At 51.8% G+C, this 18,247-nt stretch overlaps 1 protein-coding gene across 6 annotated transcripts in view; it reads right to left on the bottom strand.

Annotated features, from left to right (window-relative positions):
- Positions 1–1,429: 1,429 nt before the first annotated feature.
- Positions 1,430–18,247, bottom strand: part of LOC114431927 (collagen alpha-1(XIV) chain-like) — a 48,125-nt gene continuing 31,307 nt past the window's right edge. For 4 of the 6 annotated variants that reach the window (XM_028399609.1, XM_028399611.1, XM_028399612.1 and 1 more), the window contains 25 exons: positions 16,963–17,112; positions 15,816–15,890; positions 14,835–14,974; positions 14,549–14,672; positions 14,334–14,477; positions 14,094–14,258; positions 13,962–14,000; positions 13,746–13,884; positions 13,532–13,674; positions 13,348–13,457; positions 11,925–12,083; positions 11,556–11,633; positions 11,333–11,419; positions 11,168–11,221; positions 5,640–5,735; positions 5,513–5,566; positions 5,376–5,429; positions 5,248–5,301; positions 5,079–5,150; positions 4,650–4,685; positions 4,407–4,473; positions 4,145–4,333; positions 3,993–4,070; positions 3,763–3,918; positions 1,430–1,764 (listed from right to left, as the gene is read on the bottom strand). In XM_028399609.1, the coding sequence (XP_028255410.1) occupies positions 1,490–1,764; positions 3,763–3,918; positions 3,993–4,070; positions 4,145–4,333; positions 4,407–4,473; positions 4,650–4,685; positions 5,079–5,150; positions 5,248–5,301; positions 5,376–5,429; positions 5,513–5,566; positions 5,640–5,735; positions 11,168–11,221; positions 11,333–11,419; positions 11,556–11,633; positions 11,925–12,083; positions 13,348–13,457; positions 13,532–13,674; positions 13,746–13,884; positions 13,962–14,000; positions 14,094–14,258; positions 14,334–14,477; positions 14,549–14,672; positions 14,835–14,974; positions 15,816–15,890; positions 16,963–17,112 (2,738 nt within the window). In that variant the 3' untranslated portion in view covers positions 1,430–1,489. Of the gene's footprint in view, positions 1,765–3,762; positions 3,919–3,992; positions 4,071–4,144; positions 4,334–4,406; positions 4,474–4,649; positions 4,686–5,078; positions 5,151–5,247; positions 5,302–5,375; positions 5,430–5,512; positions 5,567–5,639; positions 5,736–10,963; positions 11,012–11,167; positions 11,222–11,332; positions 11,420–11,555; positions 11,634–11,924; positions 12,084–13,347; positions 13,458–13,531; positions 13,675–13,745; positions 13,885–13,961; positions 14,001–14,093; positions 14,259–14,333; positions 14,478–14,548; positions 14,673–14,834; positions 14,975–15,815; positions 15,891–16,962; positions 17,113–18,247 lie in introns of those variants that run through there. The other 2 variants (XM_028399610.1, XM_028399614.1) reach the window with 2 other exon arrangements.

Below are 18,247 nucleotides of genomic sequence, written 5' to 3'. Positions count from 1 at the left end.
TCCATTATTAATTATTAATTAACCCTTCATTTCACTGTTTTTCCATCATCTCTCCGAGTCGAGTTTGTATTTTCTTTAATAACAGAAATAAATGTCGGCTGTTTCACTGTCTCACCACAAGATGGCAGCATTTAGTGTCTGTGGAGACACACTGCACACTGTACATCCATCGGACAGTTCCAGGTCAAAGGTCACAGATCAAGGATTAACACAAACATAAAAATGCATCTTGAGGAATCTAATAAAGTGAAAAGTGGAATCAGCTGACGCCTGTGAGCTCGTTATAATCAGGACAAAGACCCGTAATCACTGTTTACACTGATCACAGGGCGGCAGGTCAACCTCACTGATGAAGCTGATCCGTTTTAAGCAGCCCAGTGCATTCTGGGAGTTGGAGTCCTCTGTCCGTTTGCTTACTTTCCCTGCTTCCTGCTCACTTCCTGTTTGATTCTTGACCTCGTCACAGCGGCCTGCTGAGCGACAGCGACACATTCACCACACACAGCAACAACAGTTGTACTTCAGTTTATTATTGTTCTGAGAAAATCAATACCAAGTAAAAAATAAATTACTCCCTTGATTTCTTCCTGTGGTGGACGTCCTGTCGGAGGAGCCGACGGCCTGAAGGCGCCGGACAGCTCCGAGTGTGTTTACATGTGAGGAAACAACCGTCCACTGATTAAAGAAACGATACAGAGAACAGGAGCGGGAGAAGCTGCTCCACACATTTACAAAGAACCGCCAAGGGTTAAAATCAAACATCGCTCAATAAATGAAAAAAGAAAACATGCAGAGCTTTACACAAACGCCTCAGACAGCTCGGCGTGTCTGTTCGGCCTTTACATGTGTTCACCGTCGTCCTGTCAGCAGGCACTTAACCAACGGGGTACCACACCCAGACGGCAGGACCGGACCCCGACAGTCCAGACCGAGACGGACACTACAGGAGCAGAGGACGCACGTCCCGCAGGGGTTCATGTCGTTATCTCCAGATCTGATCAAAATCATTTCCTCTCAGGAACAACACCATGAGCTCTGATATCCTGAGAGACATGAAGGAAGCGCCGCTACCATGAGACCCGGAACACAAACACCTGAAAACCAGCTCCATCTCACAGGAGGACAAAAACGAAGTCGATAATAAAAAAGACAGAAGCTTAATGTGGAGAAAACGATATCAGAGACGAACCAGGTCCTCAGACCCGACGACGATCATGAGGTAAATGACATGAAGATAAAAACCAGGACGCGTCTCATCGCAGGACGTTTGAGGTCCGAGCTCCAGATAACGACATGAACCACCTGTCAGGACGCACGCTCGCCGCTCTCATACCAAACATCACAACTACTGTAAGACCCCCCCACCCCCAGCCCCTCCCACAGCCCCACCCCCAACAATGTCTGTAGGAAATCCTCGACATCAGGCACTTGTTGATGAGTCTGTGAGCCGACCAATCGGAAGCGAGCGAGCGGCCGGCCCGCCCTCCTCTCAGTCAGTGAGTCCCAGTGGCGCTTCTTTCCTTATCCTCCTCTGTGACCCAACTGTCCCCTCGTCCACGCTGCGGGAGACGCGGTGGACCCCGGGGGATCTCAGCTCGACGTCAGTGAGCGAGGGGTCATCGGGTGACACGGGCTGCGGCGCCGGATAGTTGGGCTGGTAGTAGCGGTACGGGTCGTCCTCCTCCACCTCGCCGTAGTTCTGGAAGACGTTGGACGGCAGTTGGACTGCGGGGACAGCACCGCCGTGAGTGACATCTTGACCTTCTGCGTTCGCCAACCAGACACAGAGGAGCCAACCAGCACCCAGTCAAATAAGCAGAGAGTGAAAGCGCCAAAACAAAGATGGCCGCCACCAGCCACCGCAGGAAGCCATGTTTTGGAGCAGTTTGATGGGTTAGCGGGAAGAGGGGGGGGGTTGGATGAGGAGGAAGAGCAAAAGACACAGAGGGACAAGGGTTACCACGGGTTACAGCGTCAGGGTTACCAGGGTTACGGACCCACAAAACAGGAAACGGTTAGAAGGAATTTTCAGAATAAGAGCATCATTGAGGAACAATGAGTTTAATGAGGGACATTCTACCAGGCAGGCATTAATGTGTTAACTATCAGCTGACATTCAGACTGTCACTGAGGGGGGGCGCTAACGTTAAACAGCGAGCTGTTTGTGTTACGGGAGGTGTGATCGATCAGCGGATTAAAGCAGAGGCAGCGGGTGATCGTAATCTAGAAGACAAAGTGAGGAGAGGACCAGCGCGTCAGAGCGGGTTCAGAAACTCAACCTGTGAGGACGACTGTAGAAGTTATTGATCTGCAGACGATGTGTATTATTATACTGTTCTACAAATACCAGAAAAATGTCTCAGCTCCGCCTCTTTACCCATATCTGGACTTTAGGTGGACTCAGGTGCTGCTATGCACCCAGCATCCCATGATGCATTGCACAACGGTCACAACATGTTTTCACAGTAGGAGGAAGCGATAGTTGCTAGGCAACGGGAGCAGAGCAATAAACAGGAAGAGATCTACAGACCAGACCGCCTCCTGTAATAAGAGCAGCAGTGTTGTTGGATAAAGCGTTGCCTAGCAACCACAGAAGCCGCAGACGAGGCTAACATTCCTTTACAGTTTGTCTGATCAGACATATTTTAGGACTTTGTTTTGTTTTCAATGACAAATGACAGTTGGATCTACTTCCTGATGGGTGGATCATGATGCGGTGACTCCGCCCCCATCAGCCACAGCAGCCTGTAATGGCGGCTGTTAGCAGGTGTTTGTGAACGCTACACAGAAAAATGTGAAACAAGGTGACGACAAACACAGACACACCAACAGAAACAACATGCAGGTGTTGCTCACATGGCGCCCCCCGCAGGTCGCGAGCTGCACAGCACCCTTTAGGCTAGGCTGCTGTGTGCACTTTGCCCTCAACACACACATCACAGGTGAAGGCGGTCATGCATCACACAGCTGGAGACGCCTCCTGCAGGGTTTTCTGATCTCTACACGTGCTGAGATGTATAAACCAGCAGCAGCACCGACAGGCTGTGATGTAATTTCCCATGAGCCTTTGCCTGTGAGAGGCTGAGGAAACACAGGCTGAGGTGCAGCGAGGTGAAAGCAAACAAACACACGGCAGCTGTCCGCCGACGTGGCGCTCACACAGTGAGTGTTTGATCAGAAAACCCTGCACAGAGCCGCGCATCATGAACACACACTGCAAACACACAGACGCACTTAAAGGTCAGTTCACACAATTCATCATCATTTCTGACGATCCCTGAACGCATCAAACCTAATCAATCAGAAAAAATCCCCAAAAATGAACTGCAACAAAAGTTCTGCACTCCTCAGAGCAACCAGGAAGCAGTCACATGACCTGCAGGCGATGAGCGGCAGTCACATGACCTGCAGGCGATGAGCGGCAGTCACATGACCTGCAGGCGATGAGCGGCAGTCACATGACCTGCAGGTGTGAGAGGAGCAGGACTCATCGTCCGGTCTCAGGTTTTGGGTGAACTGAGCCTTTAAGATGGCGACAACATGAAGACAAATCTGCTGAGGCAGCCATTTTGTCTGGTAGTTGTCGGATGTTTGAAATGGGGCCAAAATCGTGAGAGCTGAATTTCTTATGTGCACACACCTCACACACACACACAGACACACACACACCTCACACACACCTCACACACACTCACAGACACACACACACACACACCTCACTCACACCGCGGACTCCTTCACACATGCAGCGTCTTCACGTACCTCCCACATTGTAGCCCACGCAGGAGTTCTGGTCGCAGTATCCTGGAGGCCCCATGGGCCCGATAGGTCCAGGAACCCCGGGCCGACCTGGAGTTCCGGGGTTCCCAGGTCGCCCTGTTGGACCTTGGCTGCCTGTCCTGCCCTGACCCTGAGCCCCTGTGAGGAAGAGGACGCAGTTGTTCAGAGCTTCCTTCATCACATGATAAGACCCGGTCTGTGACTTGACTCACCAGGAGGCCCCGGAGGCCCTCTGGGGCCCTGGACTCCAACCCCTGAAGACCCCTTTTCTCCCTTCTCTCCTGGTTGCCCTGCACACAGACACATATGTGAGAAGAGACATCAGGACGGTCAGGTCTCCGCTCTGTCCTCGTCTGTCCCTCACCTCTCTCCCCGGGCTGCCCGTTCTGTCCACTCTGTCCCGGAAAGCCCGGTCTTCCCGGAAGTCCCTGTTCTCCTTGAGAACCAGGGTTCCCCGGTCGCCCAGGCTCTCCAGGAGGTCCGGGCACCGTACGGATGGACACCGGTGGACTGGGCGCTTGGTTCAAGATGGAGTTGTAGCGCGACATGTGGCCTGAAATCAGAGGGGGGTTAGACCCACTGACTGAACCTGAACACACCACAGAGACCCAGCAGGTGGCACTCACTCTGAATCAGCTGCTCACAGACCTGCCTGGCGATGGCCTGCACAGACGCCGTCGACTGAAGGTCACCCTGCACACACAGACACACACAGACACACACACGTTTAATCTCAATGGCCAAAGGGGCTCTGGCCAGCGGCCTGGTCTGGTTCTTGCAGGTTTCACTGCTTCCTTCCACTCGGAGCAGGGAGCAGCATTGAAGCAGCAACAGGCTGTGAAAGGGTTTTACCTCACTCAGAGACTCACCCGTTCACCTTTCTCCCCTCTGTTCCCCACAGGACCCTGCAACAGAGACGAGTCCGTGAAAACAGGAAATGAAACGAACGCTTCCTCTTAAAGGTCCAGAGGACTCTCTTTACTTCATGGTGCACATGATGAAGCTGCTGCCACAGGAAATAAGTCCAGAGTGTAGTGTCTAAGTACACATCAGCCTTCCACTGGATGCTGCTTGATTTTACAAAGAATTAGGTCTAAAAATAAGAATCTCAAAGCTTTCAGAGGAACGTGTGAGCCGCTCTGTGTCTGTGGTGATTTCCAAAGGCAACATGTGGACATCAGTTGGCTCCTTTGGAGCAGGTGTAAAATGTCAGAGAGGTCATGTGATGATCCTCAGACCAGACAGGAAGCAGACAGACTCTGATCTCTGACAGACTTCCTGCAGGTTTAGCCACTCACCGGTGGGCCCAGCTCGCCCTGTTTTCCTGGAGGGCCGGTGCTTCCCGGAGCTCCAGGGGCTCCTGGAGTCCCCTGCAGAGGAGAACAGGAGTCAGTGATGAGATGCATTAGAAGGAGGAGCGTCACCACCTGTCTCCTTCCACACCACCACAGTCACACGATCACTTACAATAGTCCCTGGGGGGCCCTGTCTGCCCGGGGGCCCGTCTTTGCCTGGCAGCCCCTGTGAAGGAGACAGTACAAAGGTTAAAGTGACGTCATCAGACCTCAGAGCATCTTGGCCCTGCGGGGACTCACTCTGGATCCTGGAGGTCCCTCTCTACCCGGAGCTCCAGCCCGACCAGGAACTCCCTGAGACAGCAGGAGGAGAGCAGAGGTCAGAGCAGGTCACAGCACTGAGACACATGGCATCAAATAACAAGAGTGGAACGAACCTGTGCTCCCTGCTGGCCTGCTTCACCTTTCTGCCCTCTCTCTCCTGGAGCCCCCTGCAGGTAAGAACAGTCACTGTGAGTCTGTGAGGAAACAACGTGACAACAAACAGACCGCTCAGACACACACCGGCGGCCCGATGATGGAGCGTCCACTGGGCCCCTGTGGTCCTGGAGGTCCCTGAGGTCCCGGTACTCCAGTGTCTCCGACAGGACCGGCTGGGCCCTGGAGGAAGAGGAGGAGGAGGAGGGAGAGTTAATGTGTGACTGATGGTCCACTGATCTGATATTCAGCTTCATCTTTTGGAGCCGATTTGTCCTCAGACAGGTTTAAAGGACATGGCATGATGAGGTGTGGCTGCTGCACTCAGTATGAATCAGACCCACAACCTGACATGAAGTCTGTGCACTGGCTCAGAGGAAAATCTGACACAGGCTGCAGGATTCACTGTGTGAAGAAGAGACGATCGTCAGCCTTGGTTCTCGACAGATAACATCCCTGCTTATCATCAAAGACCGTGACAGGAAGAACACACTCAGGAAGGAAGCGCCACACCATCAGATAACTACAGCTAGCTGCTACGTTTAGCATCACATAAAACCTGTTGGGTGCGGATGTTCACCAACATGTATTTAGCAGCTAGTAGCTACAGGTTAGCTAGGCATTTGCTAACATTACATCGTTACACAGGTAGTGGATTTACTTAGCTTCACAAAAATGAGTTAGCTGGACCGTTAGCTGCTCACACAGTTAGCATCATGTTGATGTTTGCTGACGTCAGACCTTCAGACCGACGATCTATGAATTCTCATCTGATAACTCAAAGGTGTGTGTGTGTGTGTGTGTGTGTGTTCCTGCTATGACTTCCTCTCAAACAGATAAACACACACACTCAGATTATTTGAATTACAGCAGCGAGTGAAATCAGCCGTTTCAGTTCAAATGTCTTCCAACGTTTACGAAGACCCAGATTTGAAGATGAAGACGAGACACAGCCGAGGAGTCAGAGAGGAGGACGAGGAGAAGGTGGAGAAGCAGGTGGACATCTACGACAGCATCGTCACGGTAACAGGACGCCAGGGCGATCGGGTCACACATGATGGGAGTGAGTAACAGGTTGTTTTTGGGGTCTGTGCAGAAATACTGATCCAGATGTTGCAGCACGAGTTCCTGCTTCAGGATGGGACATTTGGATTTCTTTATTATCTAAAAAACATTTAAGGAGAGTCACATGACCGTGTGTCCTGTCCTCTGCAGGTCCAGCTGTGCAGACAAACCCTCTCAGAGGAGCTGCTCTGACCCTGGCCGCCCTGTGCGTGCTGCTCTTTGTGGGGATCAGCGTCCTGTACGGCCTCTGTGAGGACTGCTCAGTTTAAACGGTCCGAACTCTTGTATCCATGCTGGGTTCTCCGTCACCGCCTGTCTCTCTGTGTTTAGATGTTACTGTGGAGTCTGAAAACAACCGGCTCATCACGGAGAAAGAAAGAAATCCGACTCACACTTACTGCAGTGACGGGGAGCAGACTGAGGGGGGCGCTACGAGTGAGCAATGTTTCCAAAATGTTTCCAAAGCATCACATGCAGCTGGAGGCTGACGGTGTGTCCTTACAGGCTGGCAGGTGTTTGACTGCAGCTGTTACTACGTGTCTACGGACAAGAAGGACTGGACGGACAGCAGGACAGACTGTCAGAGGAGGGGGGCGGACCTGGTCACCGTTCAGAACAAAGACAAGCAGGTGAGACACATCCACTGTCCAATCACATGTCAGCACAGACTGGGACGGAAATACACACTACCTGTGCATTAAACTACAGTAAACTACAGTGAACTACAGCAAACTGCACTAAACTACAGTGAACTATGTTACATTACATTTAACTACAGTAAACTACAGTGAACTACAGTAAACTATGTTACATTACATTAAACTACATTAAACTACAGCAAACTGCACTAAACTACTGTAAACTACAGTAAAGTACATTAAGCCACACTAAACTACATTAAACTACAGTAAAGTACATTAAGCTGCATTAAACTACTGTAAACTACAGTAAAGTACATTAAGCCACACTAAACTGCATTAAACTACAGCAAACTGCACTAAACTACTGTAAACTATGTTACATTACATTAAACCACACTAAACTACAGTGAACTACAGCAAACTGCACTAAACTACTGCAAACTACATTTAAACTACATTAAACAGCAGTAAACTATTAAACTACGGTAAAGAACAGTAAACTGTTCTATACATTAAACTACAATAAACTACTTTAAGCTGTATTAAACTACAGTGAACTGTGTTACACTGCAGTAAACTACAGTAAATGGAGGCGCCTGTTTCATGTGATGATGTTCTGTCTGCAGCACATATGTGTCTCATATCTTTAACCCTTGAACTGTTCAGCTGTGTCTGCTCCTGCATAGATGACCAATCATAACTTATTGATCGTCTCTGTATCAATGAGCAGGACCTTGTCCGCGGGCTGAGCAGACATGGAGACTCGTGGATCGGCCTGCAGTCGGTGGCAACACATGTTTGGTCGGAGGAGTGGAGGTGGGTGGATGGAGCAGCCCTCATATACAGGTCAGAATGACTGATTGATGAGCTCATCTGTATGTCCCTCAGATATTGATCTCTGAATGTGTCCTCTCTGCTGTGTCTCTGGCTGGACAGGGCCTGGCATGCAGACGTGGACATTAACCCCAAGAAGGACTTCAAAGCCTTCATGGTTCATGGTTCAGGAACGTGGATGTACAACAGCACAGGAACCAAACACTGGATCTGTGAGAAGAAGATAAAACTGGACCCTCAGGGCGTCCTCGGTGTGCCACCAGGTGTCCGTGGGGACGGACAGGGGACTGCTCAGCCTGGACGATGACTGTTGTTGGTTTCTGTGTGAATCATTAAAGTGTGGCTCTGTGCTGTGTGTCTGTGTGCGTCTTTGACTCTGTGGTTTCTGACACTTCCTGGATACTATCAGTGGAACTCTGAGACAAACAGACGGTAAGGGGCTCGAACACTTCAGTCCTCATCATGTCCACACAGAGTCCAGCTGCGGCAGACGTCCAGGTTAAATACAGCACAGAGGCCCGCTGGGACGGAGTACAGGTGGAGGTGCTGGACTACGACAAGCCGCGTCCTGATGATGGTCCACAGAGAGACGGTGAGTTCAGTGGACGTCGGCTGAGTGTTCAGAGTTCTGTCCACAGTCTGAGACAAAGTGTCCTCTGTAGAGACCCACAGCCTGAGGACGCATCCGGCGGGGAGACGACGCCGGGTCAGAGTGATGCTGGTGGTGCTGTATGTCCTGTTTGTGGCTGGACTGTCCACTTGCTGTGAGGACATTCTTTTAGACATTTCAGAGTTTTGTTCTCGTATGTGTGCGCTTGATGTTGTGAATTTAACCCTGCTCAGAGCCAGAGTTAACCCCGTGTTTGTGGGTTCCTAAGCAGATGTTTTGGTCACGTTGGAAAAACAGCAGCTGCAGGACAGATACGACGAACTGAGACACAACTGCAGCCGGTCTGAGAGCAACAAGCCAGGTAAGACACAACAAGGCTATGACACACACAGGCACACAACATGTGACGGAGGACACACAGACACACAACATGTGACGGAGGACACACATCCTGACGTGTTAGATGAAGGCAGGTGGTGCCCTGATGGGTGGAGCAGATTCAGATGCAGCTGTTACTCTGAAACCACAGAGCAAGGAACCTGGCAGCAGAGAGGAGCAGGTGGGGCTGAGGGGGAGGAGGAGGAGGAAGAGGAGGAGGAGGAGGAGGAAGAAGAGGAGGAAGAAGAGGAGGAGGAGGAAGAGGAAGAAGAAGAGGAGGAGGAGGAAGAGGAAGAAGAAGAGGAGGAGGAGGAGGAGGAGCAGGTGGGGCTGAGGGGGAGTAGGAGGAAGAGGAAGAGGAGGAGGAGGAGGAAGACGAAGAAGAGGAGGAGGAGGAGCAGGTGGGGCTGGGGGGGAGGAGGAGGAGGAGGAGGAGGAAGAGGAAGAAAAAAAGGAGGAGGAGGAGGAGGAAGAAAAAAAGGAGGAGGAGCAGGATGAGGAGGAGGAGGAGGGCTCCTTGATGAAGATGTGGTTCTGCTTTATCTGACTGATGAAATATTTGGTCTCTTCCTGAACAGACATTCATCCGACAGCTGAGCAGGAACAAAGTGTCCTGGATCGGTCTGCAAGCCACCGAGAACCAAACCAGCCCGTACTGGAGCTGGGACTGGACTTGGAGATGGACCATGGGAGTGGGTGGACGGATCCCCTCAGAAACTTGAGTGTGTCTCTGAACCGCCCACAGACATGATGGATCATGACAGCAGCACCGAGCGACAACGTTTTCTTTGTCCTGCAGGTTCTGGCCAGAAGGAGAGGAGGACCACAGCGAGGACAGAACCTTCGCAGCATGCTGCCACGCCAGCGGCAGCTGGATCTGTGAGACGGCCGCTTCCTGTGTCCACTGACCACCAGGAGTCCAATCTGATCTGTCTGAGGCTACAGATACAGTTATAGTGCTATGACTGTTTTCAGGCTGTTCTCTGGCTGTTCGCTGACTGTTTTCAGGCTGTTCTCTGGCTGTTTTCAGGCTGTTCTCTGGCTGTTCGCTGACTGTTTTCAGGCTGTTCTCTGGCTGTTTTCAGGCTGTTCTCTGGCTGTTCGCTGACTGTTTTCTGGCTGTTCTCTGACTGTTTTCAGGCTGTTCTCTGGCTGTTTTTAGACTGTTCTGACTGTTCTCCGACTGTTCGCTGACTGATTTCTGGCTGTTCTCTGACTGTTTTCAGGCTGTTCTCTGGCTGTTTTCAGGCTGTTCTCTGACTGTTCTCCAACTGTTCGCTGACTGTTTTCAGGCTGTTCTCTGGCTGTTTTCAGGCTGTTCTCTGACTGTTCTGACTGTTCTCCAACTGTTCGCTGACTGTTTTCTGGCTGTTCTCTGACTGTTTTCAGGCTGTTCTCTGGCTGTTTTCAGGCTGTTCTCTGACTGTTCGCTGACTGTTTTCTGGCTGTTCTCTGGCTGTTTTCAGGCTGTTCTCTGACTGTTCTCCAACTGTTCGCTGACTGTTTTCTGACTGTTCTCTGACTGTTTTCTGGCTGTTCTCTGACTGTTTTTTAGACTGTTCGCTGGCTGTTTTCAGGCTGTTCTCTGACTGTTTTTTAGACTGTTCGCTGGCTGTTTTCAGGCTGTTCGCTGGCTGTTTTCAGGCTGTTCTCTGACTGTTTTCAGGCTGTTCTCTGACTGTTTTTTAGACTGTTCGCTGGCTGTTTTCAGGCTGTTCTCTGACTGTTTTTTAGACTGTTCTCTGACTGTTTTCTGACTGTTTTCTGACTGTTTTCAGGCTGTTCTCTGACTGTTTTCTGGCTGTTCTCTGACTGTTTTCTGGCTGTTTATGTGTGACCCCCATCATCATAAAACAACCTGCTGAAGCCTGTTGTGTGTCCAGGTCTGTGAAGACTGTGACGGTGTGAAGTGATACAAATGATCAAAGTACCTACAAATAAAACAGCCTTTCTGTGGTTATTCTGTGCCGTGATGAAGACTTACACAAAGGAGTGTGTGTGTGTGTGTGTGTGTGTGTGTGTGTGTGTGTCAGGGCTTCAGAGTGCGACACACAGAAACATAAAACACTGACAGACACTGGACTCACCACAGGCCCGGGCTCTCCTCGATCTCCTCTGGCTCCTCTGATTCCTGGGCCCCCCTGTAACAAACACAGCATCAATACGAGTGTGTGTGTGTGTGTGTGTGTGTGTGAGACACTGACAACAACGTAGAACTAAAACATGAAACATGAGGTGTGTGTGTGTCTCACTGGTTGTCCTGCAGGCCCGGGGGGGCCCTTGCTGTCCTGGGTGCAGGTGCAGGCTTTGGGTAATGCCGGACAGTCGACCTCCTTCCGCTGGAGGATCACAGAAGAAAACACACACACACAGGAAGTGGTGACAAACTGATGATGACATGTGATCTACCAGCCAGCGGCCAATCAGAAGATCAGACTTCATGCACACATTAGACTACATGAACTTTGACCTCACCAGACCAGGAAGTTCACAGCACTTGTCTCTGTTGGCCCACGATGTGCTGCAGACGATGTCAAAGATCTGAAGCTGGAACTGCAGACACACACACACACACACACACACACACACACACACACACAGACACACACACACAGCAAATGTTTCACTGTGACATCACGGTGCAGAAGAAGAAACGTTTATCTTTCTCCTCTCCTGGTCGAGTGGCTCGTTGAACTGTGTTGTTGCCGTGGTGATGTGAGCACAGAGCGCACAATCAACACAAAACCATCAGCAGCGAGGTCGACAGCCTCTCACAGGCTGCGGCAGACACACGCCGACGACACTGCTCAGCCTGCACTGTGTGTGTGTGTGTGTCCTCCTCACCGGTGCAGAGTTGTCTTTGTTCCCTCTGGATCGGACCATCCTCCCCAGCACCTCCAGTCCGTCTGTGCTGATGTTTCCCGCCGCGTTGATGTTTTTCTCGGCCACCATTTTGCAGTCGATCATCACTCTGGCACTCGTCTTACTGACGGCGATGTGGAGCTGCGTGATGACAAAACGCACAACATGACATCACTAACCCCGGATTTACTGCTTTACTACCTGCTGCACGGCCGTAAATACTGTGATTGACTGTAATGGAAGCGTTTCACAGCGCTTGACGCTGCGCTGCAGTTACACGTCTGGTATAAATCCGGGGTCAGGAACTAAGCAGCCTGTTTTTGTTAACCCTGTAAGATCCACCTCAGCTCACAATGTGATGTAACATATCAATATGATCGATCTGCAGCCTGATGACCCAACATGGCCGCCTTCTGTCTTTGTTGACCTGAGTCTGACTCAGTCTGTGTGTGTCTGTGTCTGTGTGTGTGTGTGTCTGTGTGTGTGTGTGTGTGTCTGTGTGTGTGTGTGTGTGTGTGTGTGTGTGTGTGTGTGTATGTGTCTGTGTGTCTGTGTGTGTGTGTGTTTCCACACTGTTGCAGGAATTATGTAAGTTATTGTGCAGCGCTCAGAAAAGACAAACTCAGACAGACACAGATGTCACAGAGCTGTCAGCAGAGCAGGTGTCACAGACACACACAGACACACACACAGAGGAGGTGAACAGGTAAGCAGGATAAGCTGTGCTGACAGCGAGCAGTGAGTGAGGATCAGTCATCGAGCCCCTCGGCTCTGACAACACAACACGACGGCAAGCAGGTTCACACCGAGGACACAACGACACAACAGCCTGTCAGACAGAGGAGGAGGAGGAGGAGGAGGAAGAGGAGGAGGGGGAGGGGGAGGAGGAAGAGGATGAGCAGGAGGAAGAGGAGGAGGAGGAGGGGGGGGGGGGGGAGGAAGAGGAGGAGCAGGAGGAAGAGGAGGAGGGAGAGGAGGAAGAGGAGGAGGAGCAGGAGGAGGAAGAGGAGGAGGAGGAGGAGGAGGGGGGAGAGGAGGAGGAGGAGGAGGAGCAGGAGGAGGAAGAGGAGGAGGAGGAGGAGGAGGGGGGAGAGGAGGAGGAGGAGGAGGAGGGGGGGAGGAGGAAGAGGAGGAGGAGGGGGGAGAGGTGGAGGAGGAGGAGGAAGAGGAGGAGGGAGAGGAGGAAGAGGAGGAGGAGGAGGGGGAGGAGGAAGAGGAGGAGGAGGGGGGAGAGGTGGAGGAGGAGGAAGAGGAGGAGGAGGAAGAGGAGGAGGAGCAGGAGGAGGAGGAGGAGGAGCAGGAGGAGCAGGAGGAGGAGGAGGAGCAGAGTGCTGCTCAGCTACAGCTCATGCTCCACATTCAGTCATGACTCTAGAAGGTTCTATGATACTTCATGAACTCTGACCTTATGGAAGCTGCCGTGGAAGAGCTTCTTGATGTCGGCCCCTTCGAAGGTGACGGTCTGGAACTCTCCTTTGTAGTCGTTGTTGAAGAACGTCAGCGTCTTGCCTCCATCTGCAGGAAGACGATGGATCAATGAACCCTGCAGCAGCTCCTCCCACTGACGGAGCGCTCCGAGCTAAACTCACTGTCCAGGATGACTCCCACCAGCGGCTCGTTGCTCCGGTCCAGGATCTCCCACAGGGCGAAGGGCTCCTCGGGGGTGTCGGGCAGCACCCTGAACAGCAGGCTGACGGTGTAGTCGGAGGGCAGCCCCTCAGGATGGAGGTACCTGTCAACACAAACATGAGAGCCAGGGTCTTCTCTTCTCACCTGTCTGATGTGGGAGGAGCTCGGTGCTACCTGGTGGGCTGAGCCAGCAGGGCGTCGCTGTGCAGGTGGAAGGCGGAGAACGTGTTGAAGGTTCCGGGTACCATGGAAACGCCGGGCAGGCTGCTGTAGCGGCTCTCCACCAGTCCAAACAGCTCCATCATACGGAACCCTGCCCGCACAGTCAGCTTCATCAGCGGTTAGACAAACACATTGATCACACTTCACATATTGATTCTGCAGCGTCACCTGGAGTCATGCTGCCGCTCATCGGCACCGATGGACACGCTGGAAGAGACAAGAACCTCCGTTATTAACCCTCCGCCAGCCGTAAACACTCTCCCGAGCGCTGCATACTGAGAACAGCTGGTCAACACTCACTGGCTGTGGCGGCTTCGCACACAAAGGTCACCAGCTTCTCTTCGATCTTCTTGAAGGCGTCCAGGTCGTCCACGAAGAAGACGTGTCTGTCACTGGGTTTGCTGGCGATGCTCACCAGCTCGCCGTAGTCGGCGTCAGCGAAGCCGATAGCAAAGACGATGTAACCTTCACAGGGAGAGATCTAAGGTGAGAAGGACGGAGCGACGAGGAGCTGAACAAGCTCAGGGTTCTGGTTCTGACCCTCCATCTGGATCTCTTTAGACACTTTGTTGACGTCGTCCTGCGACCGGCCGTCCGTCAGCACCACCAGGACTTTGGGGATTCCCCTCCTGACTCCTCCCTCCGCGGTGAAGATGTTCTCCTTCACGTGCTGGATGGCTCGACCTGATTGGACGGATGAAACAGTCACACACACACCTACTTCCTGTCTGCTGTGTGTGTGTGTGTGTCCTCGCCTGTCTTGGTGTTCCCTCCCTTGTAGGAGATCTTGTTGATGGCCTCCAGCAGCTGCTCCTTGTTGCTGTAGGAGTTCAGCTTGAACTCGGTCCGGGCGTCGTCGCTGAACTGAGCGATGGCGACCTGTCAACAGAGCAGAGGAAGACACAGCTCAGTGCAGGGAGGAGCTGCAGCCACCAGGGGGCGCCAGCAGAACAAAGATGAAATCTCTCCCTGTCTGAAAACGTTGGATTTCTCTGGTATCTCTGCATCCGTCAGCGGCCTGTCAATCAAAGGTACCGGTACCTGCGTGCCGTCCGGCCCGATCTGGTCCAGAGCTCCCGTGGTGCTGTACAGGAAGCGGATGATCTTCAGGAAGTTGTCGTCGCCGATGCTCCAGGAGCCGTCGACCAGGAAGACCAGGTCGGCCTTGGCGGCCTTACAGACTGCAGAGAGACAGTGTCCATGGTTATCGACCAGCTGAGCTCATCAATGAACTTTGACCTGATTCTGACTGGACACAATAAGAGCCCCCCCTCCTGTGGGTCTTTGGACCCCACAGACCTGCTCTGTCTTCATGTCTCTGCTGTCTGTCTGTGACTCTCTCTCTCTGGGAGGTTTGGACTGATCAGTGTATCCAGGTCTCATCCCGTCTCTCTCTCTCTTTTTATTTCTGGCCTGGAACCGCCGACTCTGCAGCATGTGTGGAATGTGAATGACATGTTTGTGCTCCAAGGTTTACATTTAAAGCGTTTATTTTATGAGTCCAAGACTTCTCTGTAATTATGTTTTATATCGTGTGTGTGTGTGTGTGTGTGTGTGAGTGTGTGTCTGCGGCTTTCCTCTGTGTATTTTAGAGAAGATATGAAACACACTCGTCATGCAACGATTCAGGGAAGAGCTCTCACTGCCAGCAGGGGGAGACAAACGTTCTGCAGAGAGGCTTTAACGCTCTGAGTGGTCATGTGACTGCTGCTGACTCCAGCATGGCGTCCTGCTGGCTGCTGAGGGGGACGGGACTTTAGTTTTTACTGCATCTGGTTGTTTCTGCAGGGTTTTATGCTGGTTTATAAACTGAACAAACAACAGGAAATATAAACCAGAGGAACTCCATGGTGGCTGCAGCAGGTTCCTGGAAGTTTTATTACACTTCATTCAAAGCAATCATGAGTTTTTCAAACATCCTTCTGGACATCTGTGGTCTGATAACGAGGCAACAATTAGCCTGGAACGTGTTTCAATCAGGAAACCGACAATAACACATAATGACACAGAATCATCTCTGACCTTCTTTTGCAGCAGGGATTGTGGGTAGAGGGGTGGTGGTGGGGGGCTTGGTTGGAGCTTGGGTCGGGATGGGTACTGCAGAGAGAGAGAGAGAGAGAGAGAGAGAGAGAGAGAGACGACACACACACACACACACAGAAGACACACACACACAGAAGACACACACACACACACACACACAGAAGACACACTGCAATCAGGGCTGTGATCACCATAAAACGATCATTGCATATTTGATGACCCTAAAATTAAAAATCTCCCATAAAAGGCGCAGACAGCGGCGCAGACAGCGGCAGACCGCAGCCCGCCCACACCGCACCTACAGAAGGTGTCATGTGACCGCGGCCGCTCTGTGATTTCAGCTGCTGTGTAATTTGCTGGATGGATCAGTGTGAGCATTAAACTGCTAATGTCTGCTGTCAGCTCCTCACCTGGATCCTGGAGTGTGAGAGTGTGTCTGTGTGTGTGTCTGTGTGTGTGTGTGTGTCTGTGTGTGTGTCTGACTGCTGTTCTTCAGTGCATCAGCTACCTGGGGCTGGGGCTGCCTGTGATGGCAGGTGGGGGGGTTCAGCTTTCATTTGCATCAAACCAAAGCCATGAATCAGAGCCAGGCTCTCTGCAGAGCCGCCTCCAGCAGACAGCCAGCTGACTGGGGAAGGAGCCTCCTCCTCCTCAGTGCTCCTCTGTCCCTGTGGATCTGGTCTTTGTCAGCCGGCTGTCTGCACTCAGAACATCTTTCACTCTGCTCCTGATGATCCGTCTCAGAAACACTCTGCTCCTATCTCTGTCAGACCTTTGTGTTCATCACCTGACGGCACACTGAGCACTTTACAGTCTAAACCCCATGGACCTGGAAGATCCGAGAAGTGTCCACACAAAGTCTACTGATGGACGTGAGCCACGGCAGGAGGGGGGACGCCTCCTCATCCAGTCACCACAGCGTTATGCAACATCAGAGGGCTGCTAAGCTAATGTTAGCGAGTGGTGCTAACGTGTTTGTAAAGAAATCCATCAACAGGTTACACACTGTGTGTCAGAGACACATGTCTCACAGAGGAGGAGAGGTGTGAGGCTCCTCCCAGCCGACAGCAGTCTGATGGATTGTGTGTCAGATGTGGAGTGTGTGTGTGTTTGTTGACGTCCTTACGTGTCCTCTCCACGGCCGTGACGGCCGGCCCCTCCGTCCCGTCCAGCAGCTGAGCGAACACGCTGATCTTGTACGGCGTGTTGGGCTTCAGGTTGTTGAAGCAGTGTCTGCTGGTTCCGCCGCTGAGCTTCGTCTCCTGCCGCTGACTGCCTGAAAACACACACACACACACACACACAGACACAGACACATACAGTGTTATCAATAAAGCCTCTCACTGACAGACTGAATCTAATTACTGAAATGATCAACACGTGTGTGTGTGTGTGTGTGTGTGTGTGTGTTTGAGGAAACCTTGGCGGCAGGTGGAACATTTTAATGAGTCAAAGCTCGGAGCAACTCTGTCATTACAGCCGAGGATGAGAAGAACTCATCAAACCTGCACAGACCTGTGTGTGTGCAGAGCTGTGAGTCCGTCTGATGTTCAGCAAACATATCGACAGTCAGACGTTTACCTTCCTGTCATCAGTAAGAAAATAAGAAATACAGGTGGCGTTTATGCTGCTGTGCGCCCTCCGGTGGCCATATGTAGAAGGACATGTTGGAACATAAGCAGCTAAGTTACAGCTACCTGGTCAAGCTTAGCTTAGGGTAAATGCTAATAAGCTAATGTGGCTAATGATTAAAGGGACAGGTTGTGATGCAGTCACATGATGCTGCAGCCCGGCCACTAGAAGCGACACTTTAGAGAGATAAGGTCCGGTATTTTCTGAACTGGACCTTAAAAACCTCGAGCTGACTCATGTTCAGATCCACATCCTGAAGGTCCTCTGTGCGTGCTGGTCCAAGCAAACCTGGTTTGTGTATGGACCTTGTTAAAATGACTCTAAAATAACTTAAATACTTATTAAAGCTCCGAGTCCGGTTCTGTATTTTTGCAGTCGCTGAACACTGGGTAACAACAGGCGGTGCGGCCCGGTCTGCACCTCAGAGGTAAGACTGACTTTACACAGCCGCCACGCAGCAAACAGCAAATAAATACTGGCTGGTATTCATCAGCTTCAGACACTGCTGTCATTAACGCCACACAAAAGACGCACACACTCCCCTGAGTTCCTTCGGGGCGCTGCACTCCATCCTGCTCCCAGCACACCACAGAGCTAAATGAGGATTTATGTTCACACAGCTGCGAAATAATTAGCAGGAAGAGGAGCCCGCTGCAGAGACCCGAGCGTTTCCAGCGTTTCCTCCACAGGATCGACAACATCGACTCCATGAGTCCACGTTCACACATCGCAGCAAAGCTCAGGGTTCATCAGCTCAAAACACTGCCAGGCTCCAGGCT

The sequence above is a fragment of the Parambassis ranga genome, chromosome 2 (genome assembly GCF_900634625.1).
Source record: "Parambassis ranga chromosome 2, fParRan2.1, whole genome shotgun sequence".
Taxonomy (NCBI): domain Eukaryota; kingdom Metazoa; phylum Chordata; class Actinopteri; family Ambassidae; genus Parambassis; species Parambassis ranga.
Note: the sequence above shows the minus strand (reverse complement) of the source record. Positions and strands in the feature narration are given on the sequence as shown.